Source organism: Oncorhynchus keta, chromosome 27 (assembly GCF_023373465.1).
Source record: "Oncorhynchus keta strain PuntledgeMale-10-30-2019 chromosome 27, Oket_V2, whole genome shotgun sequence".
Lineage (NCBI taxonomy): Eukaryota > Metazoa > Chordata > Actinopteri > Salmoniformes > Salmonidae > Oncorhynchus > Oncorhynchus keta.
Window position 1 is genome coordinate 30237370 of NC_068447.1, and position 22048 is coordinate 30259417.

At 43.2% G+C, this 22048-nt stretch overlaps 2 protein-coding genes and 1 long non-coding RNA gene across 3 annotated transcripts; 2 read left to right on the forward strand and 1 right to left on the reverse strand.

The window, feature by feature from the left end:
- Positions 1-918: 918 nt before the first annotated feature.
- On the reverse strand, positions 919-2864 carry LOC118359444 (MICOS complex subunit MIC10-like). Its single transcript, XM_035737966.2, has 4 exons — positions 2697-2864; positions 2036-2083; positions 1284-1390; positions 919-1117 (listed from the first exon to the last, which is right to left on the reverse strand). The coding sequence occupies exons 1-4, from the start codon at positions 2758-2760 to the stop codon at positions 1109-1111; spliced, it is 228 nt and encodes a 75-aa protein (XP_035593859.1). The 5' UTR covers positions 2761-2864; the 3' UTR covers positions 919-1108.
- A 5477-nt stretch (positions 2865-8341) lies between these two features.
- Positions 8342-9770, forward strand: LOC118360299 (5-hydroxytryptamine receptor 6-like). Its single transcript, XM_052482582.1, has one exon. It carries the CDS (start codon positions 8562-8564, stop codon positions 9768-9770), a length of 1209 nt encoding a protein of 402 aa, XP_052338542.1. The 5' UTR covers positions 8342-8561.
- Positions 9771-15625: 5855 nt separating this feature from the next.
- On the forward strand, positions 15626-19998 carry LOC118359445 (uncharacterized). Its single transcript, XR_004820665.2, has 3 exons — positions 15626-15868; positions 17264-17373; positions 18002-19998. It is a non-coding gene; the product is annotated as an uncharacterized LOC118359445 (long non-coding RNA).
- Positions 19999-22048: the final 2050 nt, after the last annotated feature.

Consider the following 22048-nt stretch of genomic DNA (forward strand, 5'->3'; position numbering starts at 1 on the left):
CAACTACACATGGGGATAAAGATCGTACTTTTTGGAGAAATGTCCTCTGGTCTGATGAAACAAAATCAAACTGCTTGGCCATGATGACCATCGTTATGTTTGGAGGGAAAATCAGGGGGGGGGGGGCTTTCAAGCCGAAGAACACCATCCCAACCGTGAAGCACGGGGGTGGCAGTATCATGTTGTGGAGGTGATTTTCTGCAAGAGGGACTGGTGCACTTCACGAAATAGATGGCTTCATGAGGAAGGGAAATTATGTGGAGATATTGAAGCAACATCTCAAGACATAAGTTAAAAGTTCAAGTTAAAGCTTGGTCACAAATGAGTCTTCCAAATGGACAATGATCCCAAGCACACTTCCAAAGTTGTGGCAAAATGGCTTAAGGACAACACAGTCAAGGTATTGGAGTGGCCATCACAAAGCCCTGACCTCAATCCTATAGAAAATGTGTGGGCAGAACTGAAAAGGCGTGTGCGAGCAAGTTGGCCTACAAACCTGACTCAGTTAAACCAGCTCTGTCAGGAGGAATGGACCCAAATTCGCCCAACTTACTGTGGGAAGCTTGTGGAAGGCTACCCGAAACATTTGACCCATGTTAAACAATTTAAAGGCATTGCTACCAAATACTAATTGAGTGTATGTAAACTTCTGACCCACTGGGAATGTGATGAAAGAAATAAAAGCTGAAATAAATCACTCTACTATTATTCTGACATTTCACATTCTTAAAATAATATGGTGATCCTAACTGACCTAAAACAGGGAATTTTTATTAAGATTAAAATGTCAGGAATTGTGAAAAACTGAGTTTAAATGTATTTGGCTAAGGTGTATGTAACCTTCCGACTTTAACTGTATCAAAGAGTGAAATGGAACATAACACTACACATGTAATCTGCTGTTTTAAAAAACACACACAATCTCAATTGTCTTTATTTTATGATTATTTTATCTAAATAAAGACAGACTGTCCTGTTCAGGCACATATAAATTATACTAATACATATGAAAGGGTCAACCCACAGAAGGAAATTAGTCTGGCTGAAGGTCAGTGCAAAATGCGAAGCATCACAAAAATGTGACAGTCAGTCCTTCACTGACGTTTGGCTACTGCTCCTGTGAGGAAAATAGTGAAGATAAAAGGGAGTCAATTTTCATTTTGAATTATATATCAGTACATTATGCAAGAACAATGTACGATATTGAGCAGAATGTAGGTCCAACATACTATGCATTAGTAACACATCCTCAATACAAAATGTGCATGGATTCTTATACTGACCTTAATGTTTCTCAGAATTAGATATGGTGCTCTCAAATCATTCTGGCAGTTTGTGTATGCCATGCCAAGTCCCATTCCTAAGCCAAAGGCAACTGGCCAGGTGTGTCCTGAGGAAAGCAAAATTTGTCCAAGCTATTTTCTCTTGAAAATACATTTACTCACAGAAATGTCTGAGTCGAACTACCGTGATGACCTAAACAATGCTGTGTGCAGATATTTTCTTTTCACATGGTCCTTTCCTAGACTGGGAACTAAGACCACGTGGTCAAGTGAGAGCTTATGTTCCAAATGGTCTGGCCACAATATATTTTAACTCCTGTTGAGTCCCATGTTAATTGACTGAATGCAGTTTTGGGCTATCGCACTAATTGCGATAGACCAAACACACAGAGGACCAACCAATGTAAAATCACAACCCCCTTCATTTATGACTTAACGTGTTCACAACATCAAAAGAGCCTCCCTAGATGCTAATTTAATGTGCTAGCTATGTAACTAACATGCATCTGGTCAGGGCTGAGTATGCTCCTTTCCAGCAGAGTTGCAGGAATTGTGGTTGATGCACAAACAGGCCAGCACAATGCAACCTGGCTTGGCTTGGTTTGGTTCAGGTCAGCATGTGTGATATAGTCAAGGCCACAATGGCTGCTCCACTGCAAATATTCCATATTTTGCATCATCAGTCTGCACCCCATAAAGAATGTTTATCTCTGGCCATTGTTAACAATCCTGTGAACAGTGAAAGTACTCACGTTTGAAGAATACCACAGAAAACACGATTCCTAAGCCCAGACCAGCACCTTAAAACAAGTAACATAGGGAGAAATGTTCAGGTAACAGAACGGAGACAGGAAATATGGGGCCAGAACCTGTACTGGCAGAGATGTAGCTAGCCATCTTGTCTCCACCAATGTACATAAAAAAAGGATACACGATACACGATGAAAGCATTGTATAATGCCAAAGTATCATACCTTTAACACATTTACCTAGAAAATGTAAACGAATATCCAATGGCTTGAGACATCTTATGCCTCTAGGCCCTACCCCCCTTTGGACAAACACTGACAGGTTATAACTATGTAGTAGCAGCAGCAACAATGTTTGCTGGCTACCAAAATATGTTATTCACATCTTGCACGCTAGCTATGTGACTAACTGGACTGACAGTGATTGTAAATTACTAACTGATACTGTAACAGTTAACGTTAGCTATATTAAGAGAATAGGATGGCTGGCTGGCTGGCTGCTGCTACCACCACATACTACTACTACTCGTCCTTAGCAGACCTTCTAACTAGCTCAGTAGCTAGTAGTAAGTGATAGCTAGCTAATACTGACATGTTACTTTTAGTTGCATTATCTGGCAAAGCAGACTATAGCTAACGTTCTGGAACAAATTGAGTTATTTACCAAGTTTAACGGCGCTATCTGCGAGGCATCGATCCAGCTTTTTCCCCAGTTCCTTTTCAGACATGTTTAGTTTTTTGCTTGCTAAAAATGTCAAACGCAGTCCTTGGATTTCGGAGCCGTTATCTAGATCTCGCGATAGCTCGTTTTACTTGAAGAGGAACATAATACTCCATCTAGCGACTGAACTGGGAAATTCAAAGATAATTTTATAGCCAAGACCAGAAGCCTTAGCGGCATCCCGATTAAAGGGACATTTTCACCAAATCTATCCATCAAGCAGGTGGCCAATGTCTTGCAATGTCAGCATTTCCTTTTGCTGTAAAATAAACAGTTTGAGGAATTTGATTACTATTTATTAAACATTAATACATTTGCTTATCAACACATTGAATAAATTACAGCTCAGTTTTTGCAATAATGACAAGACAGTTTTATGAGATGACAGTGTCAAATACAACTGTTGCATTATAAAACCTCAAATCATTTGAGCCTCAAATCAAATGTACTTATTAAAGAGAAGATCTGGAACTGTGGCCACTACAGAAGTCATTTTTTTAAACTCCTGCTTTGGGCTGGATGTGTCAATGCGGAATTAATTTAAGTGATCCTTCCAGGAGATCTTGTCCCAACACAAATCACTGAGGCAAAGACAGTTTCAGAATGGATATTCGACAGATATTTGCCTATAGTTTTCCTTACATCCACCAACAGCAGTTAGGGACCATCAACATAGTGACAAATCTAATTTTTCAAATTTCAATTAGTCCTAAAATGTTCAAAACTGGTTCTTTGTCTATTTACATCTCACACTATTTTAAATGATTTATTTACATTTTTGAATTTCAATAGCTCTTTGGTCATGTGACCTACTGACTTCAAACAAGGTTCAGAATGTACACTCAGTGGGCCTACACATTGCACACCCTTTAGTTTGTCCATTTTCATCTCACGTGTTTATACATTAATTTTTCAAACTTTAACATTTCAATAGCTCCTTGGTCATGTGACCTACTGACCTCAAACAAGGTTCAGAATGGCCACTGACTACCATTCTATATTGCACACCCTTTTGTTTGTCCATTTTAATCTCACGCAATTTTACATTAATTTGCCTGCTCGACCCCCCTGAAGGACAGTGTCACTCACACACCTATTCACTTGGGCCTTCTCCCTGGGGCCTTCCTGACCTCCAGACAGGCCCCCATTGACCTGGCCTCCACACCTACTCTCCCTACCCGGTCAACACCCCTCTCCCTTGGCCTTAGAGTATAGCTTACTCCCTGGAATTACTAAAACATCTATAGTCCCACTGTCAGGAACCACGTGCACCTGGCAACCCGCAACAGGCTCTGTGCACCTGGTAAACCGAAACAGGCTCTGTGCTCCTGGTGACACGCCCACTTTTTTCTGCTCACAGACTAAGTCCCCACTCCAAACTCCTTGGCCTGAGTGCTGCCCCCACCCCATGAGTCCGGCCACCCATGCTTGGACTCGGGGTACCCCCCGCCTTGATGGAGGCCTCCTTGTGCACCTGGTAACCTGAAACAAGTTCTGTGCACCTGGTGACCCGTCCGCTTTTATCCGCTCAGAGACTAAGTCCCCAACCCAACCTCCACAGACTGAGTGCTGCCCCCAGCCCCTGAGTCACGCCCGGTGGTATCAGAGGCTTTTCTTTCTTACAAACTGGATCAGTCTGACATTCTGTTTTACAAACTGCCTTTGCCTACTCCCTTTGTTATAATAAATATCGGAGCTCAACCATTTGCCTCCTGTGTCTGCATTTGGGTCTTGCCTTGTGCCCTTATACTGTGGACATTCTGAAAGTAGTTTAAGGTCAGTAGGTCACATGACCAAGGAGCAATTGAAATGTTACATTTTGTAAAATACATGTAAAATTGTGTGAGATGAAAATGGACAAACCTAAGGGTGTGCAATATAGAAGGGTAGTCATTGTACATTCTGAACCTTGTTTGAAGTTGGTCACATGACCAAGGAGCTATTGACATTTTTAAAAATATTGTTTAAATCGTGTAAAAACCTGCGAGATAAAAATGGACAAACTAAAGGGTGTGCAATGTGTAGGCCCACTGACTGTACACTCTGAGCGATTGAAATTCGAATGTAAAAAAGTTTGTACTTTGTTTACGCTCCCTAACTAGGAATACAAAATGCTGCTCACATTTCCACATGTTTATTAGCTTTGGAAAGCGAATTCATGTCCAAATCGTGAAAATAAGACCCGTGCAATGTAGTTCGCAATTTTTCCAACATCATGACACTTATTTGGTCTGTGGCTCAAGTGGTTTGAAAGCGCAAATATCCGTCAAATATCCAACTTGAAACTGTCTTTACCTCTACACAAATCTAGGGTTCGGTGCAGTTGGTCATACGTTCTATCGGTTCGGTTGGTTGCCAGAGACAAGACCCAGTCCGTCAGTCTTTTTGTTCTGTATCTATGGATGCGACGCAGTCGTTCGTTCTAAATGTTCCATTGCCATACTGGCTGGCAACATTTGTATCCCTTGCTTGCTAGCCAGCCATCCAGCCAACTACGGCTAACTCAGTCACGTCAGAAAGTGTAGTGACATTTATTTTGATTCATCCATAACAATGAGCCGCGATTTTGCCTGGCATAGAAAATGTGCTCACTCGTCAGGACACTGTTGTTCAGAGGATCTAGCCAACACAGTTAACACAATCACTTCAAACTGAAGCTGGAAAGACTGAAAACTAGCTGCATTTTGTTAAGTTTGATCTTTTTTTCAATTGACATTGCTTTGTATATATCCATAAAAATGATGCCAGCTTATTCATGATTTCGACTGGCTGAGAAACGCTCACTGTCTGTCCAACCTCTCCTACCAACACTTTCATTACTATGGGACAGCTGGAGGTCAAATTTGAATATTGAAACAATGTTGGAAATGTCGGAGAGGTTTATACAAATCTCCGCTGTTGAAAACAAAATGTTTGTCTAAAAGAAATGTGAGATAATGTCTAGATGCTTTTTATAGTGGAGATCAAGTTTATAAATTGCCTGGCTGGGCTGATGAGACAGTGGATTGCACAGTCAGATGGAACAGAGTAAATAGGCATTTTAATGTCATCGATTTAGCCGGGGGCAACTTTTGGAATAGACACAGTCTGGAATATGGTTTTAACCAATCAGCATTCAGGATTAGACCCACCGTTGTATAAACATGTATAATCTATGAGCAAAATTACTGTTCTACTTCAATTAGCCACAAAATCCCTAGTCTTCTGGAAGCTGTGTGGCGCCATTTTGAGTAGGTCCGATCTCTCCGGAATCCTTGGTACTTTCTTACCCCATTGAAGTAGACATTTAACATGGTTAAGGTAAGGGTTAAGTGTACGCTGGGAGTCAGGAAGCAAGTACAGGGAGTGAATAATTGAATAAATAGAACATACAAAATACAAACCAAGAAACACGAAAAGTGCACAGACATGAACCCGAAACAGAGTCAACGATGCCTGAGGGAAAAAACACTGGGAGTGACAGATATAGGGAAGGTAATCAGGGAGGTGGAGTCCAGGTGAGTCTCATGAGGCGCAGGTACGCGTAACGATAGTGGCAGGTGTCCGTAATCATGAGACAACGAGGACATGAAAGGGGGAGTGGGAGTAAATGTGACAGTACCCCCTCCCTGGCCCGCGGCCCCAGCTATAGGACGTCAACCAGAGGGACGGTCCTCGGGACCATGCCAGTTGCCTCAGCTGAGGCGTGGGGGCCTGACGAGCCGGCTGAGGCCCGGGGAGCCTGCCGAACCAACCGAGTCTTGAGAACCTGTTAAGCCAGCTGAGGCATCCCCGGTTGCTTCGGCAGGGGCACTTGGACCCGAAACAAGATTCTCTGGTCTGATGAAACCAAGATTGAACTCTTTGGCCTGAATGCCAAGCGTCACATCTGGAGGAAACCTAGCACCATCCCTTCTGTGAAGCATGATCGTGGCAGCATCATGCTGTGGGGATGTTTTTCAGTGGCAGGGACTGGGAAACTAATCAGCAAAGATGGACTGAGCAAAGTACAGAGATATCCTTGATTAAAATCTGCTCTAGAGCATTCAGGACCACAGACTGAGACGAAAGTTCACCTTCCAACAGGACAATGACCCTAAGCACACAGCCAAGACAACGCAGGAGTGGCTTCGGGACAAGTCTCTGAATGTTCTTGAGTGGCACAACCAGAACCCGGACTTGAACCCGATCGAACATCTCTGGAGAGACCTGAAAATAGCTGTGCAGCAACACTCCCCATCCAACCTGACAGAACTTGAGAGGATCTGCTGAGAAGAATGGAAAAACTCCCCAACTACAGGTGTGCCAAGCTTGTTGAGTCATACCCAAGAAGACTCAAGGCTGTAATCGCTGCCAAAGGTGCTTCATCAAAGTACTGTGTAAAGGGTCTGAATAGTTATGTAAATGTCATATTTCACATACATAAAAACAAAACAATTTGCTAACATTTCTAAAAAACGGTTTTTGCTTTGTCATTATGGGGTATTGATGAGGATATATACCCTATACCCACAGAATTAAATGAACACAATTGACCAATTATATATATTCCCCATACTCAACTGACGCACCAGGGTCCATATCCAGAACAGGATCACTACGGACCGTGGGTCCTGAATACCAAAAAATGTGTAAACATTTTTAGTCTGGCTTCGACCCGTGGTCATATAAACACATAAGAAATGGAAAAATGTGTAGAGTTGTGTAAAATATCTGCCCCATGAAAGATGAAAAATGTGCTTTAAAACTGCTAAATTTTCTCTCTGTCAACAAGAGGGGTGTGAACAGTTTGGGGTTGCATGGGTTGCGAGGTGGGGATTTGTTACTATGCTGTTAAATGACTATCCATCCGGACCTTTGCCACCTAGGAAATGTGTGTGACGGGTCCTTTCCAAATAGTACTTGTATTTTTTCACAGAAATAATGCAAGAATGTCAGAATGACAGGCTATTAAATAAAATTGTTCCACATATGTCCCACACTGCCTCCTTGCTGTGAATTTGCATCACCTAGCTGTGAATGTGCACCGGCATGTATTAGCAGCTCAAGGCTCAGACACGCTCCTTCCCCGGGAGCGGAGTGCTCTGGCTGGGAGGTGAGCTGGAGTGGCCGGCACGGGGATTAGCAGGAGGGAACACGACAAAAAACATGATACCTGTAGAGCACTTGTGGCCAGAGCCTTGCTGACAAATGACACCCTCACAGTGGAGTATGTTCTATTCAACACGAAGACTTGAGATTCACATATCCACAAGGAGTAGCAAATAGACTTCACACAGCTCTCTCTCACACAAACAACCAAACACCAACAGGAGCAATACCATTAACCTTGTGTGTGTGTAGTAAAGAATAACTTGGAGAATTTGTTGTTTTTCCCTCTTCTTGCCATTCCACTCAAGCTGCCTTTGCTCTCACACGTTGTAGCCCACCTCTCAATTTGCCCTTCCCCCAGCGAGTGTCATCATGACACGCAGCTTTGAAACATACAGCCACAGAATTGCTCACTCTGGCTCCAACGCTGAGGAAAGCAGGACTATTGGGCACGACGAAGAGATAGAATCAGTGCTGACACTTCTTATCACAACTGCAACAGGAGCCAATAAGAGGTTTTCACAGAAATGACTGATGGGCCCCTCTGTTAACCCTATGAAGAATGTGGTGAACGGATGATCAAAACAGGACCTCAGTGGCTTCTCTTTATTCTTCTCAAGTGTCAGGAAAGCTTTATCAGCACTAACTAGCACCAGAGGTCACATACATTTTGTGCTTCACAGCAATTGTTGGCATTCACAGACTGGAAGAGGAACAGGGAAGCTCTCACATTGACCAATGTCAACCACCGCTATGGACAACTCAACCTTACCTGGCTTAGAGGCAGCAACTGCAAGTGGGGATGCTGTTAACCCTTTAGGGAGTTCCAATGGCAGCTTGTCCGAAACCAGTGCCTGGGGCATCAGTGGCAGTGGTCCATGGCTGTTGGCGTGCATGTTATCCCTCATCATCCTGATGACGGCTTGTGGCAACACTCTGTTGATCGCTCTGGTGTTTGCCCAACGCTCCTTACGCAACACCTCCAACTGTTTCCTGGTGTCTCTCTTCCTGTCTGACTTGATGGTGGCTCTGGTGGTGATGCCGCCGGCAATGCTCAATGTGCTGTACGGGGCCTGGGTGTTGTGGCCGGGCTTCTGCCCCGTGTGGCTCTGCTTCGACGTCATGTGCTGTAGTGCCTCCATTCTCAACCTGTGTGTGATCAGCCTGGACCGCTACCTCCTCATCATCTCGCCGCTGCGCTACAAGCAGAGGATGACCCCTCCTCGGGCCCTGCTTCTGGTGGGAGGGGCCTGGGGCCTGGCCGCCCTCACCTCCTTCTTGCCCATCAAGATGAACTGGCACAGCTTGGGTCATGGGAGTGGCCATTCCCCAATGCACGGGGCTGGCAGTGCCAACGTCAGCACATACCCAGAGCTGAGCTTGTGGTACCACGCCTCCTACTTCCAGCTGTCGCAGTCCGGTGGCCTGTCCTTCCAGTGCTGTCTGCGGGTTACCTTTCCTTTTGCCCTGGTGGCGTCAGTCCTCACCTTCTTCCTGCCATCCAGTGCCATCTGCTTCACCTACTGTCAGATTCTCCTGGCGGCGCGGAGACAGGCAAGGCGGGTGGCGGCGCTAAGTCAACCTCCGTACCCGCATCATTCGCCTGGGGAGCCTTCTCACCCTCCGTCACCAGGTGGGGGCGCCGCCGGACATGCTCACCTCGAAGGAGATGACTACAGTCATCAGGAGAACCCTGTGTCACGCCACGTGCCGGTGAGAGCGTGGGGTGGTAGAGGAAATGAAGGGGGATACAATGAGGCTACGTCCCAATGCTGTATAATCCGTCCCTGTATGATCAGTGTGTGCCTGGATAGGTTTCCACCATGGTGCCTTCTCTGCCTCTCATGCCCTCTCAGATTAGTTGTCATGAAGGAAAACAAATGTGGGGATTTAGCTAAAATAATTAGGACACAGCCATTGACTTGGGAGATGGATTCAAGAATTTGAGATTACGAAGGTGTTGTGGGCTGATTATGTGTGTGTACACCCCCCTACGTATTTATTTGGACTGTGAAGCTAAAACTTTCAATTTGGGTCTATACTCCAGCATAAAAAATATATATATGAGACAACAGTACAGAATGTCACCATTTATGAGTGTTTTCATGCATATCTGTTTTACAGTTTAGAAATGAATACACTTTATGTATCTAATCCCCCACATTTGAAATTCACTTAAAGAGTATTCAATTTAGTCAAAAATTTAGTGTTTGATCCCATATTACTAGCACACAATGATTACATCAAGCTTCTGACTTTACAAATGTATTGAATGCATTTGCAGTTTGTTTTGGTTGTGTTTCAGATTATGTTCTGCCCAACAGAAATTCATGGTCAATAACAAATCCTCTGAAAGATACAAAGAGGCAGGAGGGGCAATGGCGCCTGTTGATGGAAAACTGGTTGATAGAATAAATGGCACAGACATTTCATTGTATTTTTCTAGTCAATGACCTGTGCTACACTCCTGAGATTGAGGGCCTTGGAAAGTGATTCATAACAATGTTATTCCACACGGACTTTTCAATGTTTTCAACTACACTTCACATCTCTTTCAATGTGAGCATTACATCTTGTTAAATGCAAGAATTAGGCCTACATACCTTTCCTTTTTTCTGAGACTCCTCGACAAATCAGGCCAAGGATGCATCTAAAGTGACATCTTCTTGTCTCTTCTCCTGAAAGGAATTTGGTGGAAGCTATCATTTATTTTCTTTTGCTACTCCAGCTATAAATGTTAGCTTTTGTGTAAGTGCACATTGTTACATAGGTGCTTAAAGCTATTTATACCGGTTTGCTGTTTGTACACAAATAACTTTCTATGCATTAGATTTGTGCTCACCCTGGAAATATTGTTTTAATTCCACTTCATTGTTTTAACTCAAGTTCATTTGCAAATCCTTGAAATTGTGCATGCCGCGAACAGGTAAACAGTTTTAGGGCGGCAGGTAGTCTAGAGGTTAAGAGCGTTGTTCTTATCCCAGAGCCAACTAGGTGAAAAATGTGTCGATGTGCCCTTGAGAAAAGTCCTTAACCCTAATTGCTCCTGTAAGTCACTCTGGATAAGAGTGTCTGTAAAATGTTTTAAGAATCATGTAACAATGTGGTAGCTACCTTGTAAAGTTAAATAAATACCTAGGTTTTTTGGATACATTGAGATGCAGTCCTTGCCCGTGTCCGAATACCTATACTAGCATACTACATACTAAAACGGCATACTATGTACTCATTGTCGCATAGCCTACTATTTAGCACCTACCGTTTAGTAAAAAGGAGGCGATACAGTATAGCACAGCCGCAACGTAGTAGCAGCTCCTGACTGGATATGTGGATTTTTCCAAATTCAGACATGCATCACATTGACCAGCATGATAATATCTCATTTCAAATTTGATTAATTTCTCTTAACTCGGAATAGAATAGAAATTGAGTTATGGGCTCACTCAGGCTGGTTATTTGCAGACTATCACATTCAACCTACACTTTAGCCCATATAATCCATTTATCCTATTTAAAAAACTCTGAAGATAGAAACATATAATTTGGTTCAATTTCAACAAATGCATTAGTGAAACCAAAGTCCTGTAACATATACATTAGATCAAATAGCCTAGTAGGCACACCAAAACTTTTCAAATGTTCACATCAAAAGGCTATTGCATAGAAACACCTGGAACTGCTGGACAGCAACATAAACTAAAGCACTGATCAGTGGGACCGAGATCAAAACGACTGCTAAGGCTTGATCCATAAATGACTGATGTGATTTCAACAACGCAGACACATCCCGAGATCCACGGTGCCGACAAATTCAGAAATTAAAAGATGGTTTAGTATTTACACTGAAAAAATATATAAACGCAACATGCAACAACTTCAAAGATTTTATTGAGTTACAGTTCATATAAGGAAATCAGTAAATTTAAATACATGAATTAGTCCCTTAACTATGGATTTCACATGACTGAGAATACATATATGCATCAGTTGGTCACAGACACTTTTTTTTACATTAGGGGCATGGATCAGAAAACCAGTGACCATGCAGCACGACACATCTCCTTTGCATAAAGTTGGTCAGGCTGTTGATTATGGACCGTGGATGTTGTCCCACTCATCTTCAATGGTTGTGCGAAGTTGCTGGATATTGGCGGGAACTGAACTGAAACACACTGTCGTACATGTCGATACAGAGCATCCCAAATATGGTCAGTGGGTGACATGTTTGGTGAGTATACAGGCTATGGAAGAACTGGGACATTTTCAGCTTCCAGGATTTGTGTACAGATCCTTGCGACATGAGGCTGTGAAATATCATACTGAAACATGAGGTGATGGCAGCAGATGAATGGCACAACAATGGGCCTCAGGATCTCGTCACAGTATCTCTATGCATTCAAATTTTCATCGATAAAATGTAATTGTGTTTGTTGTCCGTAGCTTAAGCCTGCCCATACCATAACCCCACCGCCACCATGGGGCACTCTGTTCACACGTTGACATCAGCAAGCCACTTGCCCCAACAATGCCATACACGTTGTCTGCCATCTGCCCGTTAAAGTTGAAACCAGGATTCATTCGTGAAGAGCACACTTCTCCAGCCTGCCAGTGGCCATCGAAGGTGAGTATTTGCCCAAGTCAGTTATGACATCGAACTGCAGTCAGGTCAAGACCCTGGTGAGGACGACAAGCAGGCAAATGAGCTTCCCTGAGACGGTTTCTGACAATTTGTGCAGAAATTCTTTGGTTGTGCAAACCCACAAGTTTCATCAACTGTTCTCAGACAATCCCGCAGGTGAAGAAGCCGGATGTGGTCCTGGGCTGACATGGTTACACAGTGGACATTCCTGCAGTCATCATGCCAAGTGTACTCTCCCTCAAAACTTGAGACATCGGTGGCATTGTGTTGCGTGACAAATCCCCAGCACAAGGTGCACCTGTGTAATGATCATGTTCTTTAATCAGCTTTTTGATATGCCACACCTGTCAGGTGGATGGATTATCTTGACAAAGGAGAAATGCTCATGAACAGGAATGTAAACAAACATTTTAGAGAAAAGCTTTTTGTGCATTCCTGGGATCATTTACAGTGGGGAGAACACATTTTTGATACACTGTGGGTTTTGCAGGTTTTCCTACTTACAAAGCATGTAGAGGTCTGTAATTTTTATCATAGGTACACTTCAACTGAGACAGAATCTAAAACAAAAATCCAGAAAATCACATTGTTTGATTTTTAAGTAATTAATTAGCATTTTATTGCACGACATAAGTATTTGATACATCAGAAAAGCATAACTTAATATTTGGTACATAAACCTTTGTTTGCAATTACAGAGATCATACGTTTCCTGTAGTTCTTGACCAGGTTTGCACACACTGCAGCAGGGATTTTGGCCCACTCCTTCCATACAGACCTCCGCCAGATCCTTCAGGTTTCCGGGCTGTCGCTGGGCAATATGGACTTTCAGCTCCCTCCAAAGATTTTCTATTGGGCTCAGGTCTGGAGACTGGCTAGGGCACTCCAGGACCTTGAGATGTTTCTTACGGAGCCACTCCTTAGTTGCCCTGGCTGTGTGTTTCGGGCCTTTGTCATGCTGGAAGACCCAGCCACGCCCCATCTTCAATGCTCTTACTGAGGGATGGAGGTTGTTGGCCAAGATCTCGCGATACATTGCCCCATCCATCCTCCCCTCAATACGGTGCAGTCGTCCTGGTCCCTTTACAGAAAAGCATCCCTAAAGAATGATGTTTCCACCTCTATGCTTCACGGTTGGGATGGTGTTCTTGGGGTTGTACTCATCCTTCTTCTTCCTCCAAACACGGCGAGTGGAGTTTAGACCAAAAAGTTCTATTTTTTCTCATCAGACCACATGACCTTCTCCCATTCCTCCTCTGGATCATCCAGATGGTCATTGGCAAACTTCAGACTGGCCTGGACATGCGCTGGCTTGAGCAGGGGGACCTGCTAATGGTTTTCTTTGAGACTGTGGTCCCAGCTCTCTTCAGGTCATTGACCAGGTCCTGCCGTGTAGTTCTGGGCTGATCCCTCACCTTCCTCATGATCATTGATGCCCCACGAGGTGAGATCTTGCATGGAGTCCCAGACTGAGGATGATTGACAGTCATCTTGAACTTCTTCCATTTTCTAATAATTGCACCAACAGTATTAAGTTATTTACATTTACATTTAAGTCATTTAGCAGACTCTCTTATCCAGAGCGACTTACAAATTGGTGCATTCACCTTATGACATCCAGTGGAACAGCCACTTTACAATAGTGCATCTAAATCTTTTAAGGGGGGGGGGGTGAGAAGGATTACTTTATCCTATCCTAGGTATTCCTTAAAGAGGTGGGGTTTCAGGTGTCTCCGGAAGGTGGTGATTGACTCCGCTGTCCTGGCGTCGTGGGGGAGTTTGTTCCACCATTGGGGGGCCAGAGCAGCGAACAGTTTTGACTGGGCTGAGCGGGAACTGTACTTCCTCAGTGGTAGGGAGGCGAGCAGGCCAGAGGTGGATGAACGCAGTGCCCTTGTTTGGGTGTAGGGCCTGATCAGAGCCTGGAGGTACTGAGGTGCCGTTCCCCTCACAGCTCCGTAGGCAAGCACCATGGTCTTGTAGCGGATGCGAGCTTCAACTGGAAGCCAGTGGAGAGAGCGGAGGAGCGGGGTGACGTGAGAGAACTTGGAACTTGGGAAGGTTGAACACCAGACGGGCTGCGGCGTTCTGGATGAGTTGTAGGGGTTTAATGGCACAGGCAGGGAGCCCAGCCAACAGCGAGTTGCAGTAATCCAGACGGGAGATGACAAGTGCCTGGATTAGGACCTGCGCCGCTTCCTGTGTGAGGCAGGGTCGTACTCTGCGGATGTTGTAGAGCATGAACCTACAGGAACGGGCCACCGCCTTGATGTTAGTTGAGAACGACAGGGTGTTGTCCAGGATCACGCCAAGGTTCTTAGCGCTCTGGGAGGAGGACACAATGGAGTTGTCAACCGTGATGGCGAGATCATGGAACGGGCAGTCCTTCCCCGGGAGGAAGAGCAGCTCCGTCTTGCCGAGGTTCAGCTTGAGGTGGTGATCCGTCATCCACACTGATATGTCTAAGTTATGCTTTTCTGATGTATCAAATACTTATGTCATGCAATAAAATGCAAATTAATTTCTTAAAAATCATACAATGTGATTTTCTGGATTTTTGTTTTAGACTCCGTCTCTCACAGTTGAAGTGTACCTATGATAAAAATTACAGACCTCTACATGCTTTGTAAGTAGGAAAACCTGCAAAATCGGCAGTGTATCAAATACTTGTTCTCCTCACTGTGTTTCAGCTCATGAAACATGGGACCAACACTTTACATGTTGTGTTTATATTTTTGTTCAGTGTAGTTTAAAAGAGAACAAACACTTTTCAATGAGAAAACAGAAATCCGCTATTCAGCATCTTCCCAATTAAGCAGCCTAGCTTTTTTGTCTGGCTACTTGAAGACAACCAGGGCCTATCACTTGCAGCCAACCTCTTCCAATGCATTATGGAAAACTGTGCATCAAATTATACTAGATGAAGAACTGAAATGAATAGGCCATCACATCATGGCATTTTAAACCATAATAGATTTTTTAAAATTCTCATTCTATAAAACCTATTTTTGCATACTGAGAATACATTATTGCGTTGTTTCCCGCTATTAGTTGATTTCGGTAGCGCATCTCCATATCTAATTAACCAGCTGTTGTCAAACCGAAATTAGTATGACATCCGGGGATTTAAAGTATACTTGATTTTTGAAATGTTGCACACTATTAAACCGTTTTTGTTTTTGCATACTCAAATGGCCTCTTTAGGATGCAAGTTTAGGTATTCGGACACGGCCCTTGTCTCTGACCGCCCTGTCTGTCCCTCTGTCCTCAGTTGTCGGTGAACAGCGAGCGGCGGCTGGCCCACCGGCAGGGACGGAGGGCAGTGAAGGCCAGTCTGACCCTGGGAGTCCTGCTGGGCCTCTTCTTCAGCGCCTGGCTGCCCTTCTTCATCACCAACATGGCCCAGGTCAGTGGCTCAAACTGTATCGGCCTCTTTATTAAAGAGTGATTTAAAGATACTATTACATTAATGTCAAGCATAGAAGAGTATACATGTTCTCCTGAAATCCTAGTGAAATCTCAATTTCCAAACGTTCACTTTACCTCCACATTAATAAAGAAATTGGCCTATAAAATGCACAATCGAATCTGGTCATTATTTCTCTTCGATATCAATGATATTGTTTCTTCTTGCAGCGCTTGCAGTAAACTTTGGGATTCAAAGCACATTTCAATCGAGGGCTTTTCAAAAAATTATGAGCTCAACACTAGGGGGGGGATCAGCTAGCTGCTCTGAGCGGAGATGAATAGAAATCTATAAATTGGTTGAAGCTCATCTTCTCAGGGTCGAAACTTGCAACCCACATGCACACAGTATATTGTATAGCACATCTGCTATCATTATGTTTGTGTACACCCTCCCTATTCATTGCCAATTATTCCCTGTATTACAGAACCTGGACCACATCCATTCTGTGTGTGACGCTCCATCTTATGGCAATTAAGTTTGCTTTGTGTGTGCTCTGAGGTTGCCTTATTCCTGTGGGAAAGGTGTCAGCTAGAATAGGGTTTCCCAAACTCAGTTATTTGAACTAACTGTGTAGTGCTAAGAAAATACTAAAACGGGCATCAAAACGGGCACCAAAACGGGGAGGGGGCGGGGTCAAGTGGATACTAAATAGATTGTTTGTATGAATGGAAATGGATGTCGGTCAAGTGGAATAATAAGCAGTAGAAAATTAAAGACAGGAATTTTGCTTGAAAATGTTCCCTTATCTACTGGAACATACTGTATATTTAATGTCCACTCATCCTTCTTGATTTTAGTGCCAAATTCTAGGAGACAGACAAACTTTTTTATTTGACTTTTGCCAAAACAAATTTTTTAATTGTAATATTATTGTAAGATGTCTCACATGTAGAGTATATCTTCATTCACAGTGAAAAACGAATGTTTTGGAATCCTATTTCTTTCAATTCAGGTCTGTGGTCTTCATCTGAGCTCCATATTTCATTCGCCTCATTGACTCGATTGGGTGTTTTTACTGTTCCGTCACCCAGGTTTATCATTGCTGGAGTGTTGCCATGTGGTTCAGCATGAAAGCAATGTGTGAAATACAATTGGGGGGGTGGGGCTCATCCCAAGAATGTGTCAATACCATGGTCTTTTTGGGGTTGTAGAATTTTAGGGAGAAAAATTATAAGATGCTTGATTAGGTGAAAGAAGCCAAACATAAAATGTACCCCCCTTCACCATTTGCTCATTATCTAAAATCAAGGGGAGCATGTTAATCTTCAGGATTAAGTGTGTGACATAAAAGGATTTAATCTAAATTGGTACTTATCGTTGTCCTGCTTTCAGGCTTTCAATGATCCAGTCATTTCATTTCCCATCTGTGTCCCTCACTTCACTCCTCCAGAATATAGCAGACAGAGGGCTCAAGTGTCTGCCTTCCTTTCACATGCAATGTGGTATGTGAACACCCCCCTCCCTTTTTCAGCATCTCACTCACTGCCTCCCTCATTCATCTTCATAATATAGGACACTCCAACAGCAGTCGTCTCCCTTTCTCTCTGATACACCATTGTGAGCCAGTCTTTCACCCTTCTATGGGTTATGTCCCTATATGTATAAGCAGTATATATAGGTTTATATGTATGTGCATATGTGTGTGTGTGTGTGTGTGTGTGTGTGTGTGTGTGTGTGTGTGTGTGTGTGTGTGTGTGTGTGTGTGTGTGTGTGTGTGTGTGTGTGTGTGTGTGTGTGTGTGTGTGTGTGTGTGTGTGTGTGTGTGTGTGTGTGTGTGTGTGTGTGTGTGTGTGTATGTATATATATGTTCTACTTAGGTTCTGTACACTAATGAAAAGAGCCTTTACAATATTATTTTCTGTTTTACCTCTTACTGGCTACATATTTCCTACAAGAATACTTTTCATTAAAAAAATTGTTTCACAACATCTTCATGCTACGTACATACTGAACACAACCCCGGTGCCTGCCTTTTGCTCTCTCTCTCTCTCTCTCTCTCTCTCTCTCTCTCTCTCTCTCTCTCTCTCTCTCTCTCTCTCTCTCTCTCTCTCTCTCTCTCGCTCTCGTCAGGCGGTATGTGAGTGTGTTCCCTCGGCGCTCTTTGACGCCATCACCTGGCTGGGCTACTGTAACAGCACCATGAACCCCATCATCTACCCGCTGTTCATGCGTGACTTCAAACGGGCCCTGGGGAGGCTGCTGCCCTGCTGCTCCACCCACTCGCCCCACAGACCCTCACTGGCGCTCTCCCTCTCCCTCCGCAACTCCGGTGAGCCCAACCTGCCCACGGAGCCCCCCTCCCTGTCCTCCGACCCCCCACAGCCCCCCGCCACCGCCACAGACTCCGTCAACCTGTTTGACAACGACCACGCTGGGATTGAGCTGCCCCTGCTGTTGCCCAATCAGGTGGACACGCTGGACTGAAGGGGAGGATGGAGAGTAGAGTGTGAAGAGATGTTACATACTGTAACTTATTACCACCAAGGGGAATTTGGCTGAGGGGAAAGGTTGGAGGAAGGTGTAATGTTAAACTCATCAAAGCAGCACTTGTGGGTGGTAGCAAGATGGAAACATAATCTAGACTGTGCAATTTAGTGAGCATACAGGGCAGGAGTGGATGAGAGAGAGCTAAGTGAATCACTGGGTGACTGCATTAGATGACATCACTGTGATAACAATTATAAAAAATGCCAGGGACTCATTCATGCTGCATTGTCTTCATATCCACAAAAGTGGGAGGATGGCTATAAATAGAATTGTAATTAAATGTTTTTAATTAACATCCTGCCTACATTAAAAGTACATTACTTTAACACACTATACAGTGCATACATTATTCATCACTTATTAGTCAAATACATCTAAAAGCCCTAAGGGGTTCACATGTTCATGATTAGTTCAATTATGTTTTTCACTGGAAGTTGCCATTTGTGTCCACTAATGTCTTCACTGAGTGTTCTGGCACCTGAGTGTGCTGAGAAGCTAAAGGAGGTCTGTCCACAGACAACTGTGATGTTGTTGGTAATTCAAGTTGAGAAGAGGCAGAAGAACTGCAGTTGGTCCTATCGCCTCCTATGTTCGCCTGTTTGGTCCCATCTGTTGATGCGTTCCCTCAAACTCGAGATGGGAAGCTGCACCGTTGTCTTTATGGGCGGCATTCCCCTCAGGACTATGTTGCAGGTTACCCTGAACACTATATTTTCGGAGGAGGAAAAGTGGGCTTTCTGGACATATTTTCAACCCTTCGTAGATGGAAATGAAATATGTATAACTGGACATTATTTGACACTTTATAGATTTCACGTTGTGTAACTGAAGTTTTGTTGTGAATAAAAACACCATGTTGCTAAATTCTGCTTTATATACAGCAGCCATCGTTGACGGTGACGACATCGTGATGTGACAGGCAATGGTTTAGTTTATTTGAACTTGACTGGCACCGCGCACGAGAGTCGGGCACGAGTGACATTCCGAGATATTTCCCTATTCCTATTTGCTATAGCCTATTTCAATAAATGTTATATACAGAACGCAAGAGAGAACGGTAGGCTAGACAGAGCGGAGACCTCCACCAAAGCAGTGCAAAATGTCCAGTCAGAAAATATTATTTCTCTCCGTCGAATGAATGGGACGTATAGCCTAAACCTATTCATTTAAAAAAAATATATACTCTAACAGTAGTTCCCAAACTTTTTATAGTCCCATACCCCTTCAAACATTCAACCTCCAGCTGTGTACTCCCACTAGCACCGGGGTCAGCACACTCTCAAATTATGTTTTTTTGCCATCATTGTAAGCCTGCCACACACACACTATACGATACATTTATTAAACATAAGAATGCATGTGAGTTGTCGTCACAACCGGGCTTGTGGGAAGTGACAAAGAGCTTTTATAGGACCAGTGCACAAATAATAATAATCAATAATTTTGCACTTTATTTAACCATCTTACATTTTTTTAAACGTATTTGTTCATCAAAGAAAATTGAGTAAGAGTAAGTATATTAATTAGTACAAATTTGAGTAAGTAAGTACATTAGAGTGTCTAGCTTGAGAAACAGACGCCTCACAAGTCCTCAACTGGCAGCGAAGAGGCAACTGGGATGCTGGCCTTCTAGGCAGAGTTCCTCTGTCCAGTGTCTGTGTTCTTTTGCCCATCTTAATCTCTTATTTTTATTGGCCAGTCTGAGATATGGCTTTTTCTTTGCAACTCTGCCTAGAAGGTCAGCATCCCAGATTTGCCTCTTCACTGTTGACGTTGAGACTGGTGTTTTGCTGGTACTATTTAATGAAGCTGCCAGTTGAGGACTTGTGAGGCGTCTGTTAGACACTCTAGTGTACTTGTCCTCTTGCTCAGTTGTGCACCGGGGCCTCCCACTCCTCTTTCTATTCTGGTTTGGGCCAGTTTGCACGGATTGGTGAAAGGAGTTTGTACGAGATCTTCAGTTTCTTGGCAATTTCTCGCATGGAATAGCCTTCATGTCTCAGAACAAGAATAGACTGACAAGTTTCAGAAGAAAGTCTTTGTTCCTGGCCATTTTGAGCCTGTAATTGAACCCACAAATGCCGATGTTCCAGATACTCAACTAGTCTGAAGAAGGCCAGGTTTATTGCTTATTTAATCAGAACAACAGTTTTCAGCTGTGCTAACATAATTGCAAATGGGTTTTCTAATGATCAATTAGCCATTTAAAATGATAAACTTGGATTAGCTAACACAATATGCCATTGGAACACAGGAGTGATGGCTGCTGATAATGGGCCTCTGTACGCCTATGTAGATATTCCATAAAACATTTGCCGTTTCCAGCTACAATAATCATTTACAACATAAATAATGTCTACACTGTATTTCTGATCAATTTGATGTTATTTTAATGGACAAGAAATGTACTTTTCTTTTAAAAGCAAGGACATTTCTAAGTGACCCCAAACTTTTGAACGGTAGTGTGTATACAGTGCCTTGCAAAAGTATTCATCCCCCTTGGCGTTTTGCTATTTTGTTGCAGTACAACCTGTAATTGAAATTTATGTGAATTTGAATTTAATTTTATTATTTTTATTTCATGTAATGGACATTAAAAAAGATTTAAACAACGTAAAAGTGGTACACCCCTATACTATGAAGCCCCTAATTATGATCTGGAGCAACAAATTACCTTCAGAAGTCACATAATTATGTTGAATAACATCCAACTGTGTGCAATCTAAGTGTCACATTATCTGTCACATGATCTCAGGACATATACACCTGTTATGAAAGGCCCCAGAGTCTGCAACACGAAGCAAGTGCACCATGGAGACCAAGGAGCTCTCCGCACAGGTCAGGGTTTTACTGTGGATATAGATACTTTTGTACATATATCCTCCAGCATCTTCACAAGGTTCTTTGCTCTTGTTCTGGGATTGATTTGCACTTTTTGCACACCAAAGTACGTTCATCTCTAGGAGACAGAACAGGTCTCCTTCATGAGCGGTATGATGGCTGCGTGGTCCCATGGTGTTTATACTTGCGTACTATTGTTTGTACAGATGAACGTTTGGAAATTGCTCCCAAGGATGAACCAGACTTGTGGTCTACAATAGTTTTTTTTCTGAGGTCTTGGCTGATTTCTTTTGATTTCCCCATGATGTTAAGCAAAAATGCACTGAGTTTGAAGGTAGGTCTTGAAATACATCCATAGGTACACCTCCAATTGACTGAAATGATGTCAATTAGCCTATCAGAAGCTTCTAAAGCCATGACATAATTTTCTGGAATTATCCAAGCTGTTTAAAGGCTCAGTCAACTTAGTGTATGTGAACTTCTGACCCACTGGAATTGTGATAGTGAAAAAAAATCTGTCTGTAAACAATTGTTGGAAAAATTACTTGTGTCTTGCACAAAGTAGACTAACCGACTTGCCAAAACCTATAGTTTGTTAACAAGAAATTTGTGGAGTGGTTGAACTAGTTTTAATGACGCCAACATAAGTGTATGTAAACTTCTGACTTCAAGTGTGTGTGTATGTGTGTATATATATATATATATACATTTGAAATGTAAATCACATGTTTATTTGGCATACCCCCGCCGGCATTGCCCCAGTTTGGAAATACCTGGTATATAACATCC